The following is a 19801-nucleotide window of genomic DNA, read 5'->3' as shown; positions in this document are numbered from 1 at the left end:
AAAGGTCCTTTATATGAGAGGATACACATTGTAGCAGGGCATCATACTATTATGTTTGCTTAATTGCATATGAAACCTTTATTTTGTCGCAGATTTTTTAGTAATGCAGTGATTAATTGCATATACAAACTATGCATATAGGCCGCCTCTTATCTCAGTGCATTTATTTGCTTTCACAGCTAGACAGCACTAGTTCATGTGTGCCATATAGATAACGTGCTCACTACTGTGGAGAATAACATGTTCACAAGAACCAGCACTAATTGTTTAACATGCAAGATTGTAAAGTAGACTTAAAGGGACATAAAAGACTAAATCAATGTCAGATAAAATGAAGCATTCAAAGAAAAGATTAGCCTGAGAATAACATGTAGATTTATTTTTTTAAAAGTTTTATTAGCTGTTTAAATATTTGGTGTCTATAAAACAATGGAAGCTGCCATGTTGTAACTTAGGTTACCTTCTCTGCTGTGACCAATTAGAGACAGTTATAAACAGGTCACTAGATTGTGCAGCCAATGGTTGTGGGGAATATACCAGTGTTCTGCACTTATATTTCTAACAGGAACTGAAAAGCTCACAATTTCAGGAAGGAATTACATGAAAAGGGGATAAAATACATAATGAAAGTACATGCAGAGGTTTTTTTCTATATACAATTTATCATTTTGTATTATCATCTCAAAGTGTTTAATGTTCCTTAAAGGGACGGTCTAGTCAAAATTAAACTTTTATGAGTCAGATAGAGCATGAGATTTTAAATAACTTTCCAGTTTACTTTTTTCCATCAAATTTGCTTTGTTCTCTTGGTATTCTTTGTTGAAAACTAAACCTAGGTAAGCACCTCTTATCTCAGTGCATTTTATTTGCTTTCACAGCTAGACAGCACTAGTTCATGTGTGCCATATAGATAACACGATGCTCATTCTGTAGAGTTATTTATGGATCAGCACCGATTGGCTAAAATGCAAGTCTGTCTAAAGAAGTAAGATAAAGGGGCAGTCTGCAAAGGCTTAGATACAAGGTAATCATAAAGGTAAAAAGTATATTAATAAAACTGTGTTGGTTATGCAAAAGGGGAAGGGTAATAAAGGGATTATCTATCTTTTTAAAAAACAAAAATTCTGGAGTAGACTGTCCCTTTAAATACATTTACATGTAATAGGGAATTAAATACAATTTCAGTAGTGAATGATTTATATTTATAGGAATGAAAGTAGTACTTTTAGAAAAAGCATAGTAAATATATGGAAAAACCTTTCAGAGGACGCGAAAAGTATTAATACAGTAAGGGAGATCACAAATAGCTTGTCTAGAAGGCGTTCAATGTAACCTGGCAAACAGGCACATTTTGATGATAGATCTGACTCTTCAAACACATGGGCTTAGTTAAAGGGACTTGAAAGTCAGAATTAATCTTTCTTGTCTCAGTGCATACATAATGTTGTTCAGTAGTGCATTGCTGCACTGGAGCTGAACACATTATTATTATTTATTATTATTATTTATTTGTAAAACGCCGACAGATTCCGCAGCGCTGTCCATGGGTACAAGGATAACAGTACAATGGAGAAACAATACGATAAAAGACAACATTTTACAGACAAATACAGGGGGAATTGAGGGCCCTATTCCCGTGGGAACTTAAAATCTAGATGACATTACAGCATTTTTGTTCACACTTATATGTCCCTTTTAATGTCAGTTGAATCAAACAACTATCCAATTTGACTTTATTTGTAATGTGACTTCACGTCATCTTTTCTAGTTGTACATCACGATAGGACATGTTGAAATGGCAAGCGATGGGCTTTGTGTAAATGAGCTGCCTTCGGGATAATATTCTAGCACCAGATATATTTGGGTGTTTGCCATGTTTTTTGGCTGTCTCTGGTGGCCTTGAGAATGTTAAATGCCTGTAGGGAATGCAGACTGAATTTATACTTCACATCCAGTTGGAGACACTGGCGGATAATTCCACTGCCTGACTTATTGTTCTAGCAGGAAGTGAATGCGGAAGAGGACTCAGATGTTAAATTGTTCATTGTGACCCTGCTTTACACTGTTGAAATCTTTGTTTATATCAGATTTACACTATTGAACTACTTTCTAACCACATTATCTGCTGTTTACGCAAAATATCACAATTCTCCTGGCTACATGCAGCTGTACAGATATGTGCATGCACTTACATGTGCGCTCTGTCCCAAATCACTTACCAAGCTTAGCTCACACATATTCATTTGCTGAAACAGAAAATCCAGCTACAAATTTTTATTTTAGCATCAAAACAAGGGCATGGACTAAAAAGTTAGGTGCTGGGGTTAAAGTACAAATCTAACCATTATATCTGGCTAGCAGGATTTGCCAGGCCCTGATATAAATATATAGCAGCCGGCTGCCTGTGAAGCAGTTGAGTTGTGGGAGGAGGGACCATGATAATGTCATTGATGGGTTACTTTCCCTTGGTGGGGTGGAGAGTCCATCTCTCTGGGCTTCTATTCAGAGAGGAACAAAGGGATGAGCACAGGGCTTGTGTGGTTCTGCTGCTCACTCAGCATCCTTTCTCCACATGACTGGCATATGGAAAAGTGTTTGTCCTACGCCCGGACAGTTTGATGTGGTGCTGAGTTAAGATTCTCTTCTTAGGTGAGTACCAAGAGGTGCTAGTAATGCCTGTGTCATGTACACTACCCGTACCGTTTGGTATATGGGCACATTTCCTTATTAAAGGGCTTGATAAATAGATCCATGATGCCAGGCATTTTACTTTTCTATTAATATTCTATGTATCTTAAAACAATTACTTTCTTGGCTTCTTAAAACGTGCAGGTGACGCCTGTGTGTATTCTGGATTGCTCATACGATTGATATACATCATATACAACTCCTGCCTTGTTTTTTACTGTAGTAGTTCTGCTCCCATATTTCAGTAAACAAAGTACACTCCTAAAACCCGTCAAAGTGGTACAGGAAGCAAGGCCAGATCTTTGTGTTTGTATACCGTTTCCTCTTGGGGATAAGACAAGGGACGTGTGAAACCTGTGCGTGCTGTAATACCTCTCTCACAGGATATGTCAGAAGCAGTGCCTGATGTGGCTGTTTGCACTGTAGCTGATTAAGTGTGTGTATGCTCATTCTCTGTGTATGCTATACAGTTTGTGTGTGTTGTGTAGTTAAAGTGGCACAATTAGGCCAGTTCTCTGCCCCCTGCAACTGCCAGATATGTATGTCCCTGTCCCTTTTGTTTTCTGTGTGCCAGCAGGCTTTTGTGTCTAAGCAGGGAGAGCCGCTTATCTGCTAGCCAAGAAATCCTATTATGTATTATACTGTGATTGTTTGCCATTAGTTACAGTCGTGTGACAAGCTGTCTGGGTTTAAGCAGATGTTTTATGCTTTGTTATCTATATTAATACAAAGGGTCGCTAGTAGATTTAGTTTGGGTTTACAGATAACCTTCTGTATGACTTTCCTGAAGGAAAGAATAAGCTTTATCAATTTTATTTAGCCTTTACTTCCCAATGAGACACGAGCAAGTTCATTTAAAGGGACAGTATACCCAACATTTTCTTCCCTTAAAGGGACAGTCAACACCAGAATTTTTGTTGTTTTAAAAGATAGATAATCACTTTATTACCCATTTCCCAGTTTTGCATAACCAACACAGTTATAATAATACACTTTTTACCTCTGTGATTAACTTGTGTCTAAGCATCTTCTGACAGCCCCCTGATCACATGACATTTTATTTATTATCTATTGACTTTTATTTTAGCCAATTAGTGCAGTGTCTGCCACAATTCACGGGCGTGCTCACAATGTTATCTATAGGGTTTACCTGAACTAGCTCTCCCCTGCTGTGAAAAGCAAATACAAAAGCATGTGATTAGAGGCGGCCTTCAAGGGCTTAGCAATTATCATATTAGCCTTCCTAGGTCTAGCTTTCAACTAAGAATACCAAAAGAACAAAGCAAAATTGGTGATAAAAGTAAATTGGAAAGTTGTTTAAAATGACATGCCCTATTTTAAACATGAAAGTTTTTTTTTTTACTTGACTGTTCCTTTAAATTTGTTCTCAATGATCCATTTTACCTGCTAGAGTGTATTAATTGTTTACAAATATCTCCTGTACCGTTTATATCCATATTTGAAATAGCTTATTTTGCCTTGGGTATCCCTACCTATACTGAAAGTTTCTATACTTAAAGGGATATGAAACCACACACATTTTCTTTTGTGATTCAGACAGAGCATACATTTTTTTTTTAAAAGTTTCCAATTTACTTCTATTATCAAATTTGCTTAGTTCCCATAATATTCTTTGTTGAAGAGAAACCTAGGTAGGCATCTGTAGCACTACATGGCAGATAATAGTGCTGCCATCTAATGCTTTTGCAAATTAATAACATTCTTGCAAAACTGCTGCCATATAGTGCTCCAGAAATGGGCCGGCTCCAAAGCATACGTCCTTGCTTTTTAACAAAAGATCCCAAGAGGACAAAGAACAATTGATAAAAAAAGTAAATTAGAAAGTTGTTCTACTTGAACCATGAAAGAAAATGTTTGGGTTTCATATCCTTTTAAGCATTGGCTATAAAATAAAGCTGTGTAAATATAGCCAGAGGAAGGAATTACACTCCCAGTGGGGGTTAGGAGAGATAAGTAATAACATGTCATTTTTCAATAGTTCTTTCTAAGGGCCTGATATTCGAAACCTCGCCGACATGGAGAGAAATTGCACAAAATCTTTGGGTATTTTTTTGACCTTGTAATGTAGGAGTCTCTGTTTTTACATGAAGAACACTACATAGCAACATAAACATTTCTCAAGATAAACATTTCTCAAGATAAAATTTGTGATAAGACTTCTTAGAATATCTCACCAGAGCGGTGAGGGTTTGAATATCAGCCCTAAGTTTTGGGCTTTGCTATAAGAAGCATGTGTGTGTATAGAAAGTGATAAAATAAGGAGACCCGATTTCCCTGCAAGCTCAACCCATTTTAAGCTATTTCATATACAAAATTTTCAAACATTTTATACTGTGCAGCTGGAAATAGGAAAACATTTTATATTATACTGCCCCTTAAATTTGTGTAGTATGGTGACTTCTGGTCGATTATAAGAGAGATTTGTGCACAACTTTTGTTAGAGCTGTCATTGTGTATAGCCAATACAAACCATAGTAGGATCATTAGTGTTTTAGATATTTTAATACAATATCACATCCTTTTAATTTGTGAGAAAAGCCCCCCAACAAGAAAATGTTTACAGAAAACTTCACACCTGGAGAAGAAATTTCAACTACGCCCAAGGAATGGCCCTGTTCAACCCACTAGCAGAAGAGGGAAAACTAATTTTGCAATTAGGAAAAGAATTTGCTTTAAATTTTATATTATACACATGCCGTGTAGTTTTATTACAATTTCATTTGTGCACCTTAAATCGTCTTTCTTGCACAATTTCAATACAAATTTTAACTTTCATAAAATACAATCTTTGCAGAACAATTTTGTTATGATTTGTAATGTTATTAAAACATTTAGATTTTTACTGAATATTTTTCTTTGTGACACACACTGTTCTCAAGATAAAAACTACCGTTATAGAATTAGAACAGGAGCTTTCATAGTACTGGCATGATTTGTTATAGAATCGGTCCCTAAGTGTTGCTTTTGCTGTGTATAGAGACATAGGATAAGGTGGATTTTGTGTAAATGTAGAAAGATAAGCGAATGAGGTCTGCTCTCCTTGGAAGCTCAGCACATATGATTAGGTTGTGGTTTTAGTTGGAGGAAACAACTATTTCATATACAAAATATACCTAAAGAAACAATTTAAAAAACATTTTTTGCTCTGCAGCTTGTATAACATGTCATTGTAAACACATTAAAGGGCAAACCGATTTTACAGTACACTGTCCCTTTAACTGTTTGTGCATTGTTTAAATGTAAGGAAAGTATCCATTGTCTAATGGTTTAGGGCAGTGATGGTCTGTATACCTGTTTAAGAATATGTGTGCATTATCATTTTCTATTTAGATATTAGATTGTGTTCTTTAAATATGCCCACTACAAATTGATTAGGTTATTAGAATTTATTACAAACTGTAAGCTTTTAATGAATTGATTACACTTATATTACTTTCTTGATGTGTTTTTTGTTGTTGTTGTAAGCAATCCTAGCATAACTGTCTAATTCCTGTCCAACACAGATATTTATGGACCTATTTCTATCTCTCTTGATATATCGTTAGCTTATCTTGCACAATTTTTCTTTCAGGGGACATCACCCAGAAAGGATATGAGAAGAAAAAGGCCAAACTGCTTGCTCGTTACATCCCACTTATCCAAGGTAAAAACTGAAACTGAGACTGTTGTGGCTTTAAAGGGACAAAGGGTCTACACCAGAATTGTTATTGTTAAAAAAGATAGATAATCCCTTTATTGCCCATTCCCCAGTTTTGCATAACCAACACTGTTATATTAATACAAGGTAATAACAGAGGTAAAAAGTGTATCTAAGCCTCTGCAGACTGCCCCCTTATTTCAGTTCTTTTGACAGACTTGCATTTTAGTCAATCAGTGCTGACTCCTAGGTAACTCCACGTGCGTGAGCACAATATTATCTATATGGCACACATGAACTAATGCCCTCTAGTTGTGAAAATGTGTCAAAATGTATTCAGATAAGAGGCGACCTTCAAAGGCTAAGAAATTAACATATGAGTCTACCTAGGTTTATCTTTCAACTAAGAATACCAAAAGAACAAAGCAAAATTGAAGATAAAAGTAAATTGGAAAGTTGTTTAAAATTGCATGCCCTGTCTGAATCATGAAAGTTTATTTTTGACTAGACTGTCCCTTTTAAAGCAGTGTAGTTAGACCTCCTGTCTGAGCAGGAGATTGATTGAGGTTGGGGATTGAGCACATCTTGAAAAGAAGTATGCTCAGGGGCATTTAAAGGGCAATTTTCTATTAAGCATCTGAAACCGCAACAATAATCTAAATATTGTTTGAAAAAAAATAAAAACTGTTTAAAGGTATGTAAAAAAAACAGCAAGTTTGTACACAACTCCTACATCTCAGTTTCTAAACATCCATTTCTCAAAAAGATTATTTTAAACCCCACTTTTATATGCAACGAGGAACAAGCTGATTTGTATTTGTCTAGATGTTTTGCATATGTGATTATGTCTTCCCTGCTACCTATTAATCCACTGAATTTAAAAGACAGTACCTACAGATTATCATTGGTGCAAGTTAATAGGGGTGGGCCTCAGGTCACCAATCTGATTTCTGACAACCAATGAGTCTGTTATTATAACTGTACTCTTTATTAAACACAACTAGTTTATATAGTGGCAATAGTAACCAATGCATCTGTTTTTTGACAAGTTTGGTGCACAAAAAACAATTTTTGCCACTTTATAAAGACATTTTGGATTTGTGCAAAATAAACGTACAAAAACCATTCAACATATAGATTTTTATTTAAGTGTATTTTTTAACTTGTTAAAAGAATAGCCTAATAATACAATTTGTTTCAATAATCTGAAACAAGTAACTCACTATTGTAAAAAGACAACAAATTGCCATCTTTGGCCTCTACCTGTTCAGTATAACTAGTTTTATCAAGCTGATACATTGCACAAGACAGCAATGTGTCTGCTAATAGTAAACCATTATATAGTCCAACATATTTCTTATTGATTCTTTAAAGACGTACTCACGGCCTGCGCAAGATGCTTATTCTTACATGGCTTGTCTTTATCAGTTTAAATTTCTGAATTCCTTTACAGATTATAATTAAAGAGCCATTGAACTGCTCTGCACAGCTATAAAAGAAATGTAACTACTCACTATGTTGTGTTCCTGCAGCTCTTTACAAACCAGTTCTCCTGTTTTTATAGCTTAAGATGGCAGATACTGAAGCTCCGCCTCTTTGTAATGCCATCTTGGAGTTAAAGGGACATTGTACACTAGATTTTTCTTTAAAAAAAAAAAAAAAGTATAGTTTTGCTTATTTTCTCTTGTTAAGTGTATCCAGTCCACGGATCATCCATTACTTGTGGGATATTCTCCTTCCCAACAGGAAGTTGCAAGAGGATCACCCACAGCAGAGCTGCTATATAGCTCCTCCCCTAACTGTCATATCCAGTCATTCTCTTGCAAGCCTCAACCAAGATGGAGGACGTAAGAGGAGTGTGGTGTTTTATACTTAGTTTATTCTTCAATCAAAAGTTTGTTATTTTTAAATGGTGCCGGAGTGTACTGTTTATCTCAGGCAGTATTTAGAAGAAGAATCTGCCTGCGTTTTCTATGATCTTAGCAGAAGTAACTAAGATCCATGGCTGTTCTCACATATTCTGAGGAGTCAGGTAACTTCAGAGAGGGAATGGCGGGCAGGTTTTCCTGCAATAAGGTATGTGCAGTTAATATTTTTCTAGGGATGGAATTTGCTCGAAAATGCTGCTGATACCGAACTAATGTAAGTAAAGCCTTAAATGCAGTTATAACGACTGGTATCAGGCTTATTAATAGAGATACATACTCTTATAAAAATGTAATATAAAACGTTTGCTGGCATGTTTAATCGTTTTTATATGTATTTGGTGATAAAACTTATTGGGGCCTAGTTTTTTTCCACATGGCTGGCTTGAATTTTGCCTAGTAACAGTTTCCACTGTTGTAATATGAGTGGGAGGGGCCTTTATTAGTGCTTTTCTGTGAAGCTAAAAATACTGACAGAGACATTCAGCTTCCCTCTGCATGATCCAGGACATCTCTGGAGGGCTCAAAAGGCTTCAAAGTCGTTTTTGAGGGAGGTAAAAAGCCACAGTAGAGCTGTGGCAGTTGTTGTGACTGTTTGAAAAACAAAAACAAAAAAAAACAAACAAAAAAAAAAGTTTTTGTCTTTTATTATTCAGTTTTGGGTATTAAGGGGTTAATCATCCATTTGCAAGTGGGTGCAATGCTCTGCTAACTTGTTACATACACTGTAAACATTTTGTTAGCGTAAATGCCTTTTTTCACTGTTATTTCAAATTTTGACAAAATTTGTGTTTCTTAAAGGTGCAGTAACGTTTTTTATATTGCTTGTAAACTTGTTTAAAGTGTTTTCCAAGCTTGCTAGTCTCATTGCTAGTCTGTTTAAACATGTGTGACACAGAGGAAACTACTTGTTCATTATGTTTGAAAGCCATGGTGGAGCCCCATAGGAGAATGTGTACTAAATGTATTGATTTCACTTTAAACAGTAAAGATCAGTCTTTAACTATAAAAGAAATATCACCAGAAGATTCTGACGAGGGGCAAGTTATGCCGACTAACTCTCCCCACGTGTCAGACCCTTCGCCTCCCGCTCAGGGGATGCACGCTAATATGGCGCCAATTACATCAGGGACGCCCATAGCGATTACCTTGCAGGACATGGCTGCAATCATGAATAATATCCTGTCAGATGTATTATCCAGGTTGCCTGAATTAAGAGGCAAGCGCGATTGCTCTGGGGTTAGGAGAAATACAGAGCGCGCAGATGCTGTAAGGGCCATGTCTGATACTGCGTCACAATATGCAGATCATGAGGACGGAGAGCTTCAGTCTGTGGGTGACATCTCTGATTCGGGGAAACCTGATTCAGAGATTTCTAATTTTAAATTTAAGCTTGAGAACCTCCGTGTGTTGCTTGGGGAGGTATTAGCTGCTCTGAATGACTGTAACACAGTTGCAGTACCAGAGAAATTGTGTAGGCTGGATAAATACTATGCGGTACCAGTGTGTACTGATGTTTTTCCTATACCTAAAAGGCTTACAGAAATTATTAGCAAGGAGTGGGATAGACCGGGGGTGCCTTTTTCCCCACCTCCTATATTTAGAAAAATGTTTCCAATAGACGCCACTACACGGGACTTATGGCAGACGGTCCCTAAGGTGGAGGGAGCAGTTTCTATTTTAGCAAAGCGTACTACTATCCCGGTTGAGGACAGTTGTGCTTTTTCAGATCCAATGGATAAAAAATTGGAGGGTTACCTTAAAGGGACATTATACACTTATTTTTTTCTTTGCATAAATGTTTTGTAGATGATCTATTTATATAGCCCATGAAGTTGTTTTTTTAAATAAATGTATAGTTTTGCTTATTTTTAAATAACATTGCTCTGATTTTCAGACTCCTAACCAAGCCCCAAAGTTTTATGTGAATACTGTCAGCTACCTTCTCCAGCTTGCTCCTGTTTGTCTAAAGGGTCTTTTCATATGTAAAAGAAGGGGGAGGGGGTGGAGTGTCTTATTTGCCACTTGCAGTGGGCTCTCCAGCTACCTTTTCAACAGAGCCAAACTGACAGCTTCTAAGTAAGTTTTTAAACAGTTTTATACTGGATATTTATATCCGTATCTGTGCATCTTATTCTTTATAGTAGTGTCTATTACATGCAGTTATATGAAAATGAGTTTATACTGTCCCTTTAAGAAAATGTTTATTCAACAAGGTTTTATTTTACAGCCCCTTGCATGCATTGCGCCTGTCACGGCCACAGCGGCATTCTGGTTTGAGGCCCTGGAAGAGGCCATTCATACAGCTCCATTGACTGAAATTATTGACAAGCTTAGAACACTTAAGCTAGCTAACTCATTTGTTTCTGATGCCATTGTTCATTTGACTAAACTAACGGCTAAGAATTCCGGATTCGCCATCCAAGCACGTAGGGCGCTATGGCTTAAATCCTGGTCAGCTGACGTGACTTCGAAGTCTAAATTACTCAACATTCCTTTCAAGGGGCAGACCTTATTCGGGCCTGGTTTGAAGGAAATTATTGCTGACATTACTGGAGGTAAGGGTCACACCCTTCCTCAGGACAGGGCCAAAGCAAAGGCCAAACAGTCTAATTTTCGTGCCTTTCGAAATTTCAAGGCAGGTGCAGCATCAACTTCCTCCGCTTCAAAACAAGAGGGAACTTTTGCTCAATCTAAGCAGGCCTGGAAACCTAACCAGTCCTGGAACAAAGGCAAGCAGGCCAGAAAGCCTGCTGCTGCCTCTAAGACAGCATGAAGGAACGGCCCCCTATCCGGCGACGGATCTAGTAGGGGGCAGACTTTCTCTCTTCGCCCAGGCGTGGGCAAGAGATGTTCAGGATCCCTGGGCGTTGGAGATCATATCTCAGGGATATCTTCTGGACTTCAAAGCTTCCCCTCCACAAGGGAGATTTCATCTTTCAAGGCTATCTGCAAATCAGATAAAGAAAGAGGCATTCCATTGCTGTGTGCAAGACCTCCTAGTTATGGGAGTGATCCATCCAGTTCCGTGGACGGAACAAGGACAGGGTTTTTATTCAAATCTGTTTGTGGTTCCCAAAAAAGAGGGAACCTTCAGACCAATTTTGGATCTAAAGATCTTAAACAAATTCCTCAGAGTTCCATCTTTCAAAATGGAAACTATTCGGACCATCCTACCCATGATCCAAGAAGGTCAGTACATGACCACAGTGGACTTAAAGGATGCCTACCTTCACATACCGATTCACAAAGATCATCATCGGTTTCTAAGGTTTTCCTTTCTAGACAGGCATTACCAATTTGTAGCTCTTCCCTTCGGGTTGGCTACAGCCCCGAGAATCTTTACAAAGGTTCTGGGCTCACTTCTGGCAGTTCTAAGACCGCGAGGCATAGCGGTGGCTCCGTATCTAGACAACATCCTGATACAGGCGTCAAGCTTTCAAGTTGCCAAGTCTCATACAGAGATAGTTCTGGCATTTCTGAGGTCGCACGGGTGGAAAGTGAACGAGGAAAAGAGTTCTCTATCCCCACTCACAAGAGTCTCCTTCTTAGGGACTCTTATAGATTCTGTAGAAATGAAAATTTACCTGACGGAGTCCAGGTTATCAAAACTTCTAAATGCTTGCAGTGTTCTTCACTCCATTCCGCGCCCTTCGGTAGCTCACTGTATGGAGGTAATCGGCTTAATGGTAGCGGCAATGGACATAGTGCCATTTGCGCGCCTTCATCTCAGACCGCTGCAATTATGCATGCTGAGTCAGTGGAATGGGGATTACACAGATTTGTCCCCTCTGCTAAATCTGGATCAAGAGACCAGAGATTCTCTTCTCTGGTGGTTGTCTCGGGTACACCTGTCCAAGGGTATGACCTTTCGCAGGCCAGATTGGACAATTGTAACAACAGATGCCAGCCTTCTAGGTTGGGGTGCAGTCTGGAATTCCCTGAAGGCACAGGTATCGTGGACTCAGGAGGAGAAACTCCTTCCAATAAATATTCTGGAGTTAAGAGCGATATTCAATGCTCTTCTGGCTTGGCCTCAGTTAGCAACACTGAGGTTCATCAGATTTCAGTCGGACAACATCACGATTGTGGCTTACATCAACCATCAAGGGGGAACCAGGAGTTCCCTAGCGATGTTAGAAGTCTCAAAAATAATTCGCTGGGCAGAGTACCACTCTTGCCACCTGTCAGCAATCCATATCCCAGGCGTGGAGAACTGGGAGGCGGATTTTCTAAGTCGTCAGACTTTCCATCCGGGGGAGTGGGAACTCCATCCGGAGGTGTTTGCTCAGTTGATTCATCGTTGGGGCAAACCAGAGTTGGATCTCATGGTGTCTCGCCAGAACGCCAAGCTTCCTTGTTACGGATCCAGGTCCAGGGACCCAGAAGTGACGCTGATAGATGCGCTAGCAGCGCCTTGGTTCTTCAACCTGGCTTATGTGTTTCCACCGTTTCCTCTGCTCCCTCGACTGATTGCCAAAATCAAACAGGAGAGAGCATCGGTGATTCTGATAGCACCTGCGTGGCCACGCAGGACCTGGTATGCAGACCTAGTGGACATGTCATCCTTTCCACCATGGACTCTGCCTCTAAGACAGGACATTCTGATACAAGGTCCTTTCAATCATCCAAATCTAATTTCTCTGAGACTGACTGCATGGAGATTGAACGCTTGATTCTATCAAAGTGTGGCTTCTCCGAGTCAGTCATTGATACTTTAATACAGGCACGAAAGCCTGTTACCAGGAAAATCTACCACAAGATATGGAGTAAATATCTTTATTGGTGTGAATCCAAGACTTACTCATGGAGTAAAGTTAGGATTCCTAGAATATTGTCTTTTCTCCAAGAGGGCTTGGACAAAGGATTATCAGCTAGTTCCTTAAAGGGACAGATTTCTGCTCTGTCTATTCTTTTGCACAAGCGTCTGGCAGAGGTTCCAGACGTCCAGGCATTTTGCCAGGCTTTGGTTAGATTTAAGCCTGTGTTTAAACCTGTTGCTCCCCCGTGGAGCTTAAACTTGGTTCTTAAGGTTCTTCAAGGAGTTCCGTTTGAACCCCTTCATTCCATTGATATTAAACTTTTATCTTGGAAAGTTCTGTTTTTGATGGCTATTTCTTCGGCTTGGAGAGTCTCTGAGCTATCTGCCTTACAATGTGATTCTCCCTATCTGATTTTTCATGCAGATAAGGTAGTTCTGCGTACCAAACCTGGGTTTTTACCTTAGGTGGTTTCTAACAAGAATATCAATCAAGAGATTGTTGTTCCATCGTTGTGCCCTAATCCTTCTTCAAAGAAGGAACGTCTTTTACATAATCTGGACGTAGTCCGTGCCTTGAAGTTTTACTTACATGCTACTAAGGATTTTCGTCAAACATCTTTCCTGTTTGTCGTTTACTCTGGACAGAGGAGAGGTCAAAAAGCTTCGGCAACCTCTCTTTCCTTTTGGCTTCGGAGCGTAATAAGCCTAGCCTATGAGACTGCTGGACAGCAGCCCCCTGAAAGGATTACAGCTCATTCTACTAGAGCTGTGGCTTCCACCTGGGCCTTCAAAAATGAGGCCTCTGTTGATCAGATTTGCAAGGCTGCGACTTGGTCTTTGCTTCACACTTTTTCAAAATTTTACAAATTTGATACTTTTGCTTCTTCGGAGGCTGCGTTTGGGAGAAAGGTTCTTCAGGCAGTGGTTCCTTCCGCTTAATCCTGCCTTGTCCCTCCCATCATCCGTGTACTTTAACTTTGGTATTGGTATCCCACAAGTAATGGATGATCCGTGGACTGGATACACTTAACAAGAGAAAACATAATTTATGCTTACCTGATAAATTTATTTCTCTTGTAGTGTATCCTGTCCACTGCCCGCCCTGTCCTTTTTAAGGCAGGTCTAAATTTTAATTAAACTACAGTCACCACTGCACCCTATGGTTTCTCCTTTCTCTGTTTGTTTTCGGTCGAATGACTGATTATGACAGTTAGGGGAGGAGCTATATAGCAGCTCTGCTGTGGGTGATCTTCTTGCAACTTCCTGTTGGGAAGGAGAATATCCCACAAGTAATGGATGATCCGTGGACTGGATACACTACAAGAGAAATAAATTTATCAGGTAAGCATAAATTATGTTTTTAAATAACATTGCCCTGACAGTTTTATGAGAATACTGATGTATGCCTACTCTCCAGCTTGTTCCTGTTTGTGTAAAGAGTCTTTTCATATGCAGAGGAAGGGGGGTATCTGAATAGTTTCCACTTTCAGTGGGTGTTCTAACTAATCCTTTTAACAGAACTAAACTGACAGCTTCTAAGTACGTTTTTAAACTGTTTTATACTGGATTTTGATATCAGTATCTCTGCATCTTATTCTTTATAGCGCTGCAGAATCTGTTGGCACTCTACAAATAACCGATAATAATAATAGTAGTGTCTATTATATGCAGCTAAATAAAAATTGGTGTGTACTGTCTCTTTAAGGTATTCAAACAACCTGTGACATAAGCTGTGCACACTCACAGATCAGTAAAATTGTCCACTTTTTTATAGCTGTATTAAGTGCTTCAGGTTATTGTACATTATACATTGTGTGAGCTTTACATTTCTTCTACAAGATATGACGAGTCCACGGATTTCATCCTTACTTGTGGGATTTATCCTCCTGCTAACAGGAAGTGGCAAAGAGCACCACAGCAGAGCTGTATATATAGCTCCTCCCTCCTCTCCACCCCCAGTCATTCTCTTTCCTGTGTTAGTAATAGGAAGAGGTAAAGTGAGGTGTTAGTTTTAGATTCTTCATTCAAGAAGTTTTTTATTTTAAAATGGTACCGGTGAGTACTATTTTCCTCAGGGAGAAATGGATAAGGAATGAAGAAATTTTTCTGCCCTGAGGTTGATGATCTTAGCAGACGTTACTAAGATCCATTATGGTTCCCACAGAGCTTCTGAAGGTAGTGCAAGAGAAATCTTCAGTGTGGAGAACGGTGTCATGCTACAAGCAGCATTGAAGTATGTTCAGTCTTTTATTTCTGAGGAGACTTGTTATATCAGAACTGGCTGACTTTTTTTCCGTGCAAGGGAAGGGGTAAGCAGTAGACCTGTTTGACTAAGGGTGTTACTGAAATTCCTGTGTTTATACATATTGCTACTACGATTTGCATATCTATATTGGGCTTGACATGTATATGTTTTATATTAAGGTCAGTAGGGCTGCAGTTATTTATTAGAGTATTATATATTCAGGGGACCACATGGCTTTTCCTTTTCAGACCGCTTCCCATGCGGTTAGGCTGATTGTTGATGCAACGTCCTTGATGGGCGGGGCCTATTTCGCGCGCTCAGACACGCAGTTTCCTCTCTCTAAGAAGGCAGCAGGCATTAGCTCCGGTGGGGCCTAAAGTGGTTTTACAGTCACTGGATCGTTGTTGAGTCAGTTTTCAGTACCCTGAGGGCAGGTAGGCGCCATAGTAGAGCTGTGGCGAGGTGCAGGGGTCATTTTCATTGTTAAAAAATATATTTTTGCATTAAAATGTCTCTTAAAGGGTAATTTCTCCTGTGCTTATAGGGTGCAATAATTTTTGTACAAATGAAAGTATTCTATATAAGCGTTTTTAAACGTTTTTAGTGTAGTTTGGGAAAAATTGTTGCGCTTTTATTCCTTAAAGACGCAGTACGTTTTTTTCTAAAAGTGTTTTGAATCATTATATGAGGTGATTTACGACTATTGTGGCTATTACTAGTCTGTTTAACATATCTGAACTTGAAGAAACTCCTTGTTCTATGTGTTTAGAAGCCATTGTGGAACCCCCGCTTACTTTGTGTACCTCTTGTACTGAAAGGGCCTTACAATGTAATAAACGTATTTTGTGTAAAGAAAGTGTGCCTAAGGATGATTCTCAGTCTGAAGAGAATCAGGATGTGCCGTCTAATTCTCCCCAAGTGTCACAACCATTAAAGCCCACACAAGCGACGCCGAGTTCCTCAAATGTGTCTAATTCTTTTACTCTGCAAGATATGGCTGCAGTTATGTCAACTACCGTTACAGAGGTATTATCTAAGTTACCAGTGTTAAAGGGTAAACGCAGTAGGACAGGAATTAATGTGAATACTGAGTCCTCTGATGCTTTGTTGGCTATTTCCGATGCACCCTCACAGGGCTCTGAGTTGGGGGTCAGGGAACTTTTGTTTGAGGGAGAACTTTTGGACCCAGGAAGTATGTTACCTCAGACAGATTTGGACATCATGTCCTTTAAATTTAAGCTAGAACACCTCCGCCTGTTACTTCGGGAGGTATTAGCGACTCTGGATGACTGTGACCCTATTATGGTACCACCAGAGAAATTGTGTAAAATGGACAAATATCTAGAAGTACCCACTTACACTGATGTTTTTCCAGTTCCTAAGAGAATTTCGGAGATTATTAAGAAGGAGTGGGACAGACCGGGTATACCGTTTTCTCCCCCTCCTAATTTTAAGAAAATGAATCCGATTTCAGACACCGTTCGGGACTCCTGGCAGACTGTCCCTAAGGTGGAGGGAGCTAAATCTACCCTGGCTAAACGTACAACTATTCCTATTGAGGACAGTTGTGCTTTCAAAGACCCTATGGATAAAAAATTAGAGGGTCTTCTAAAGAAGTTATTTATTCATCAGGGTTTCCTTTTACAATCAACAGCCTGCATTGTTCCAGTGACTACTGCAGCGGCTTTCTGGTTTGATGCCTTGGAAGAGTCTCTTAAAATTGAGACCCCCTTAGAGGATATTTTAGATAGAATTAAGGCTCTCAAGCTAGCTAATTCTTTTATCACAGATGCCGCCTTTCAAATTGCTAGCCTGTCACTAGAAAGATCTATTATAAGATATGGCGTAAATATCTTTTTTGGTGTGAATCCAAAGGTTACTCATGGAGTAAGGTTAGGATTCCTAGGATTCTTTCTTTTCTCCAAGAAGGATTGGAGAAAGGGTTATCAGCAAGTTCCTTAAAGGGACAGATTTCTGCCTTGTCAATTTTGCTTCACAAGCGTTTGGCTGATGTTCCAGACGTTCAGTCTTTTTGTCAGGCTCTAACCAGAATTAAGCCTGTATTTAGACCAATTGCTCCACCTTGGAGTTTGAATTTAGTTCTTAGTGTTCTTCAAGGGGTTCCGTTTGAACCCATGCATTCCATAGATATTAAGTTGTTATCTTGGAAAGTTTTATTTTTGGTTGCTATTTCTTCTGCTCGTAGAGTTTCTGAGCTTTCAGTGTTACAATGTGACTCGTCTTATCTTATCTTCCATTCTGATAAGGTGCTTTTACGTACCAAACCTGGGTTCCTCCCTAAGGTTGTTTCAAATAAGAATATTAATCAGTAAATTGTTGTTCCTTCCTTGTGTCCTAATCCTTCTTCTAAGAAGGAGCGTCTGTTACATAACTTGGACGTGGTCCGTGCGCTGAAGTTTTACTTGCAGGCAACTAAGGATTTCCGTTAATCATCTTCATTATTTATTGTCTTTTCTGGAAAGCGTAGGGGTCAGAAAGCTACGGCTACCTCTCTTTCTTTTTGGCTGAAGAGTATCATATGCCTGGCATATGAGACTGCTGGACAGCAGCCTCCTGAAAGAATTATGGCTCATTCTACTAGGGCTGTGGCTTCCTCATGGGCATTTAAAAATGATGCTTCTGTTGAACAGATTTGCAAGGCTGCGACTTGGTCGTCTTTTCACACTTTTTCCAAATTTTCCAAATTTGATACTTTTGCTTCTTCTGAGGCTGGTTTTGGGAGAAAGGTTCTTCAAGCAGTGGGGCCTTCCGTTTAGTTTCCTGTCTTGTTCCCTCCCTTTCATCCGTGTCCTGTAGCTTTGGTATTGTATCCCACAAGTAAGGATGAAATCCTTGAACTCGTCATATCTTGTAGAAGAAAAGTACTTTTATGCTTACCTGATAAATTAATTTCTTCTACGATATGACGAGTCCACGGCCCAACCTGTTATTTTAAGATGGATTTAGGTTATATATATTTTTTGTAAACTTCAGTCACCTCTGCACGTTTAGCTTTTTCCTTTCTCTCCCTAACTTTGGTCGAATGACTGGGGGTGGAGAGGAGGGAGGAGCTATATATACAGCTCTGCTGTGGTGCTCTTTGCCACTTCCTGTTAGCAGCAGGATAAATCCCACAAGTAAGGATGAAATCTGTGGACTCGTCATATCGTAGAAGAAATTAATTTATCAGTTAAGCATGAATTTACTTTTTTGCATTTTTTACACTGTTTTACAGTTACACAGAATATATTTAAAAAAAACCTCAACAATAATATGTAGCAATACAGCCACTGCAGAAATGTACAGCTCCTGCATTGTATCATGCACCCTAATCTGAAGCACTTTATACAGTTGTAAAAAAAAAAGGCAATATCACTGATCTGAGAGTGTGCACAGCTCATGTCTCACACTGTGAGGTTACCTGACGGCAAGATGGCAGCACCCGGTACAAAGAGGCGAAGCATTCAGTATCTGGCACCTTTAAGCTATTAAAACACGAGAACAGATATAAAAAGAGCTGCAGGAACAGGATGAAATGCAATAACCTTGTGAGTAGTAACCATTATAGGGTATTTGTGCCCAGCAGTTTAATGTCCATTTAAAGTGGCATTTAAATGAAAAACTGAAATTCAAGAGTGCATTTCACTTTTGAGTAGAAGTATTTTTATCATATGATTATTGTAGCTAAAATACTTCTACTAAACGTTATCACCGCTTCACTGTGCACAGACGGTGGAGCATATTTAGATATTCTATGGCATCATAATCTTAAACATTGTGTATCTTGGAATGGTGGCTTGTATTATGTAAACTCAGTCATTGCGATTGTAATTACAAGCCAGCACCATCTCTCTGAGGAGACCCACACTTGAAAATGCGGGAACATATTTAGCATATCTATATAGGCTCTACATGCACATGTACAGTAAAAACTCTCACTAAGGGGCCGGATGATCTAAACATTTCTGCTCTGGCAAGATGATCGAAGTTGTCTTGTCAGTACTGCAAGGTCCCTCAAATAACTTTTAGAAAGGCACATTTTAGTTTGTTATTTATTTCACTATACAGGTTTCTGGATATGAAGGGGAGACACCTGTATTGCAATATAATGCTCAAAAAAAGCCCCCAGTTATTTCTCTACATTCCAGTGAGCTTTTCATCATCAGGCCCTGAGATCTTAGTGACAGCTTTTACTAGAAACATTTTTGCTGATATAGGTGCATTGTTCAAATATTTTGATCCAAAACTGAAATGAACTCAAGCTGGAATGTCCCTTTTATTTTGGCCTGTCTGCTGCCCTTTGTATTTGGAAACAAACCTCTCCATGCTGCATGCTTGGCATTTCCTTTCAGGTGTAGATCCTTATCTGCAAGTGGAAAGCACTGTTTCCTCACAAAATGTAACTGCAACCAAGCAGCAGAGGTCACGCTCCACCAGCTCCCGTGATGAACGCTTCCGATCAGGTAAGTGAGCAGATCAACAGTTCTATAGGGATCCCTTGTATTTCCCATAGTGTGGTTACT

The 19801-nt window shown here is 39.1% G+C and overlaps 1 protein-coding gene across 1 annotated transcript in view; it reads left to right on the top strand.

Moving 5' to 3' along the window:
* Nucleotides 1–19801, top strand: part of DIP2A (disco interacting protein 2 homolog A) — a 311461-nt gene that overhangs the window by 61305 nt on the left and 230355 nt on the right. Inside the window, exons 2-3 of the mRNA XM_053698887.1 lie at nucleotides 6281–6352; nucleotides 19631–19741. Coding sequence (XP_053554862.1) covers nucleotides 6281–6352; nucleotides 19631–19741 — 183 coding nt within the window. The remainder of the gene's footprint in view (nucleotides 1–6280; nucleotides 6353–19630; nucleotides 19742–19801) is intronic.

Source organism: Bombina bombina, chromosome 1 (assembly GCF_027579735.1).
Source record: "Bombina bombina isolate aBomBom1 chromosome 1, aBomBom1.pri, whole genome shotgun sequence".
Lineage (NCBI taxonomy): Eukaryota > Metazoa > Chordata > Amphibia > Anura > Bombinatoridae > Bombina > Bombina bombina.
Note: the sequence above shows the minus strand (reverse complement) of the source record. Positions and strands in the feature narration are given on the sequence as shown.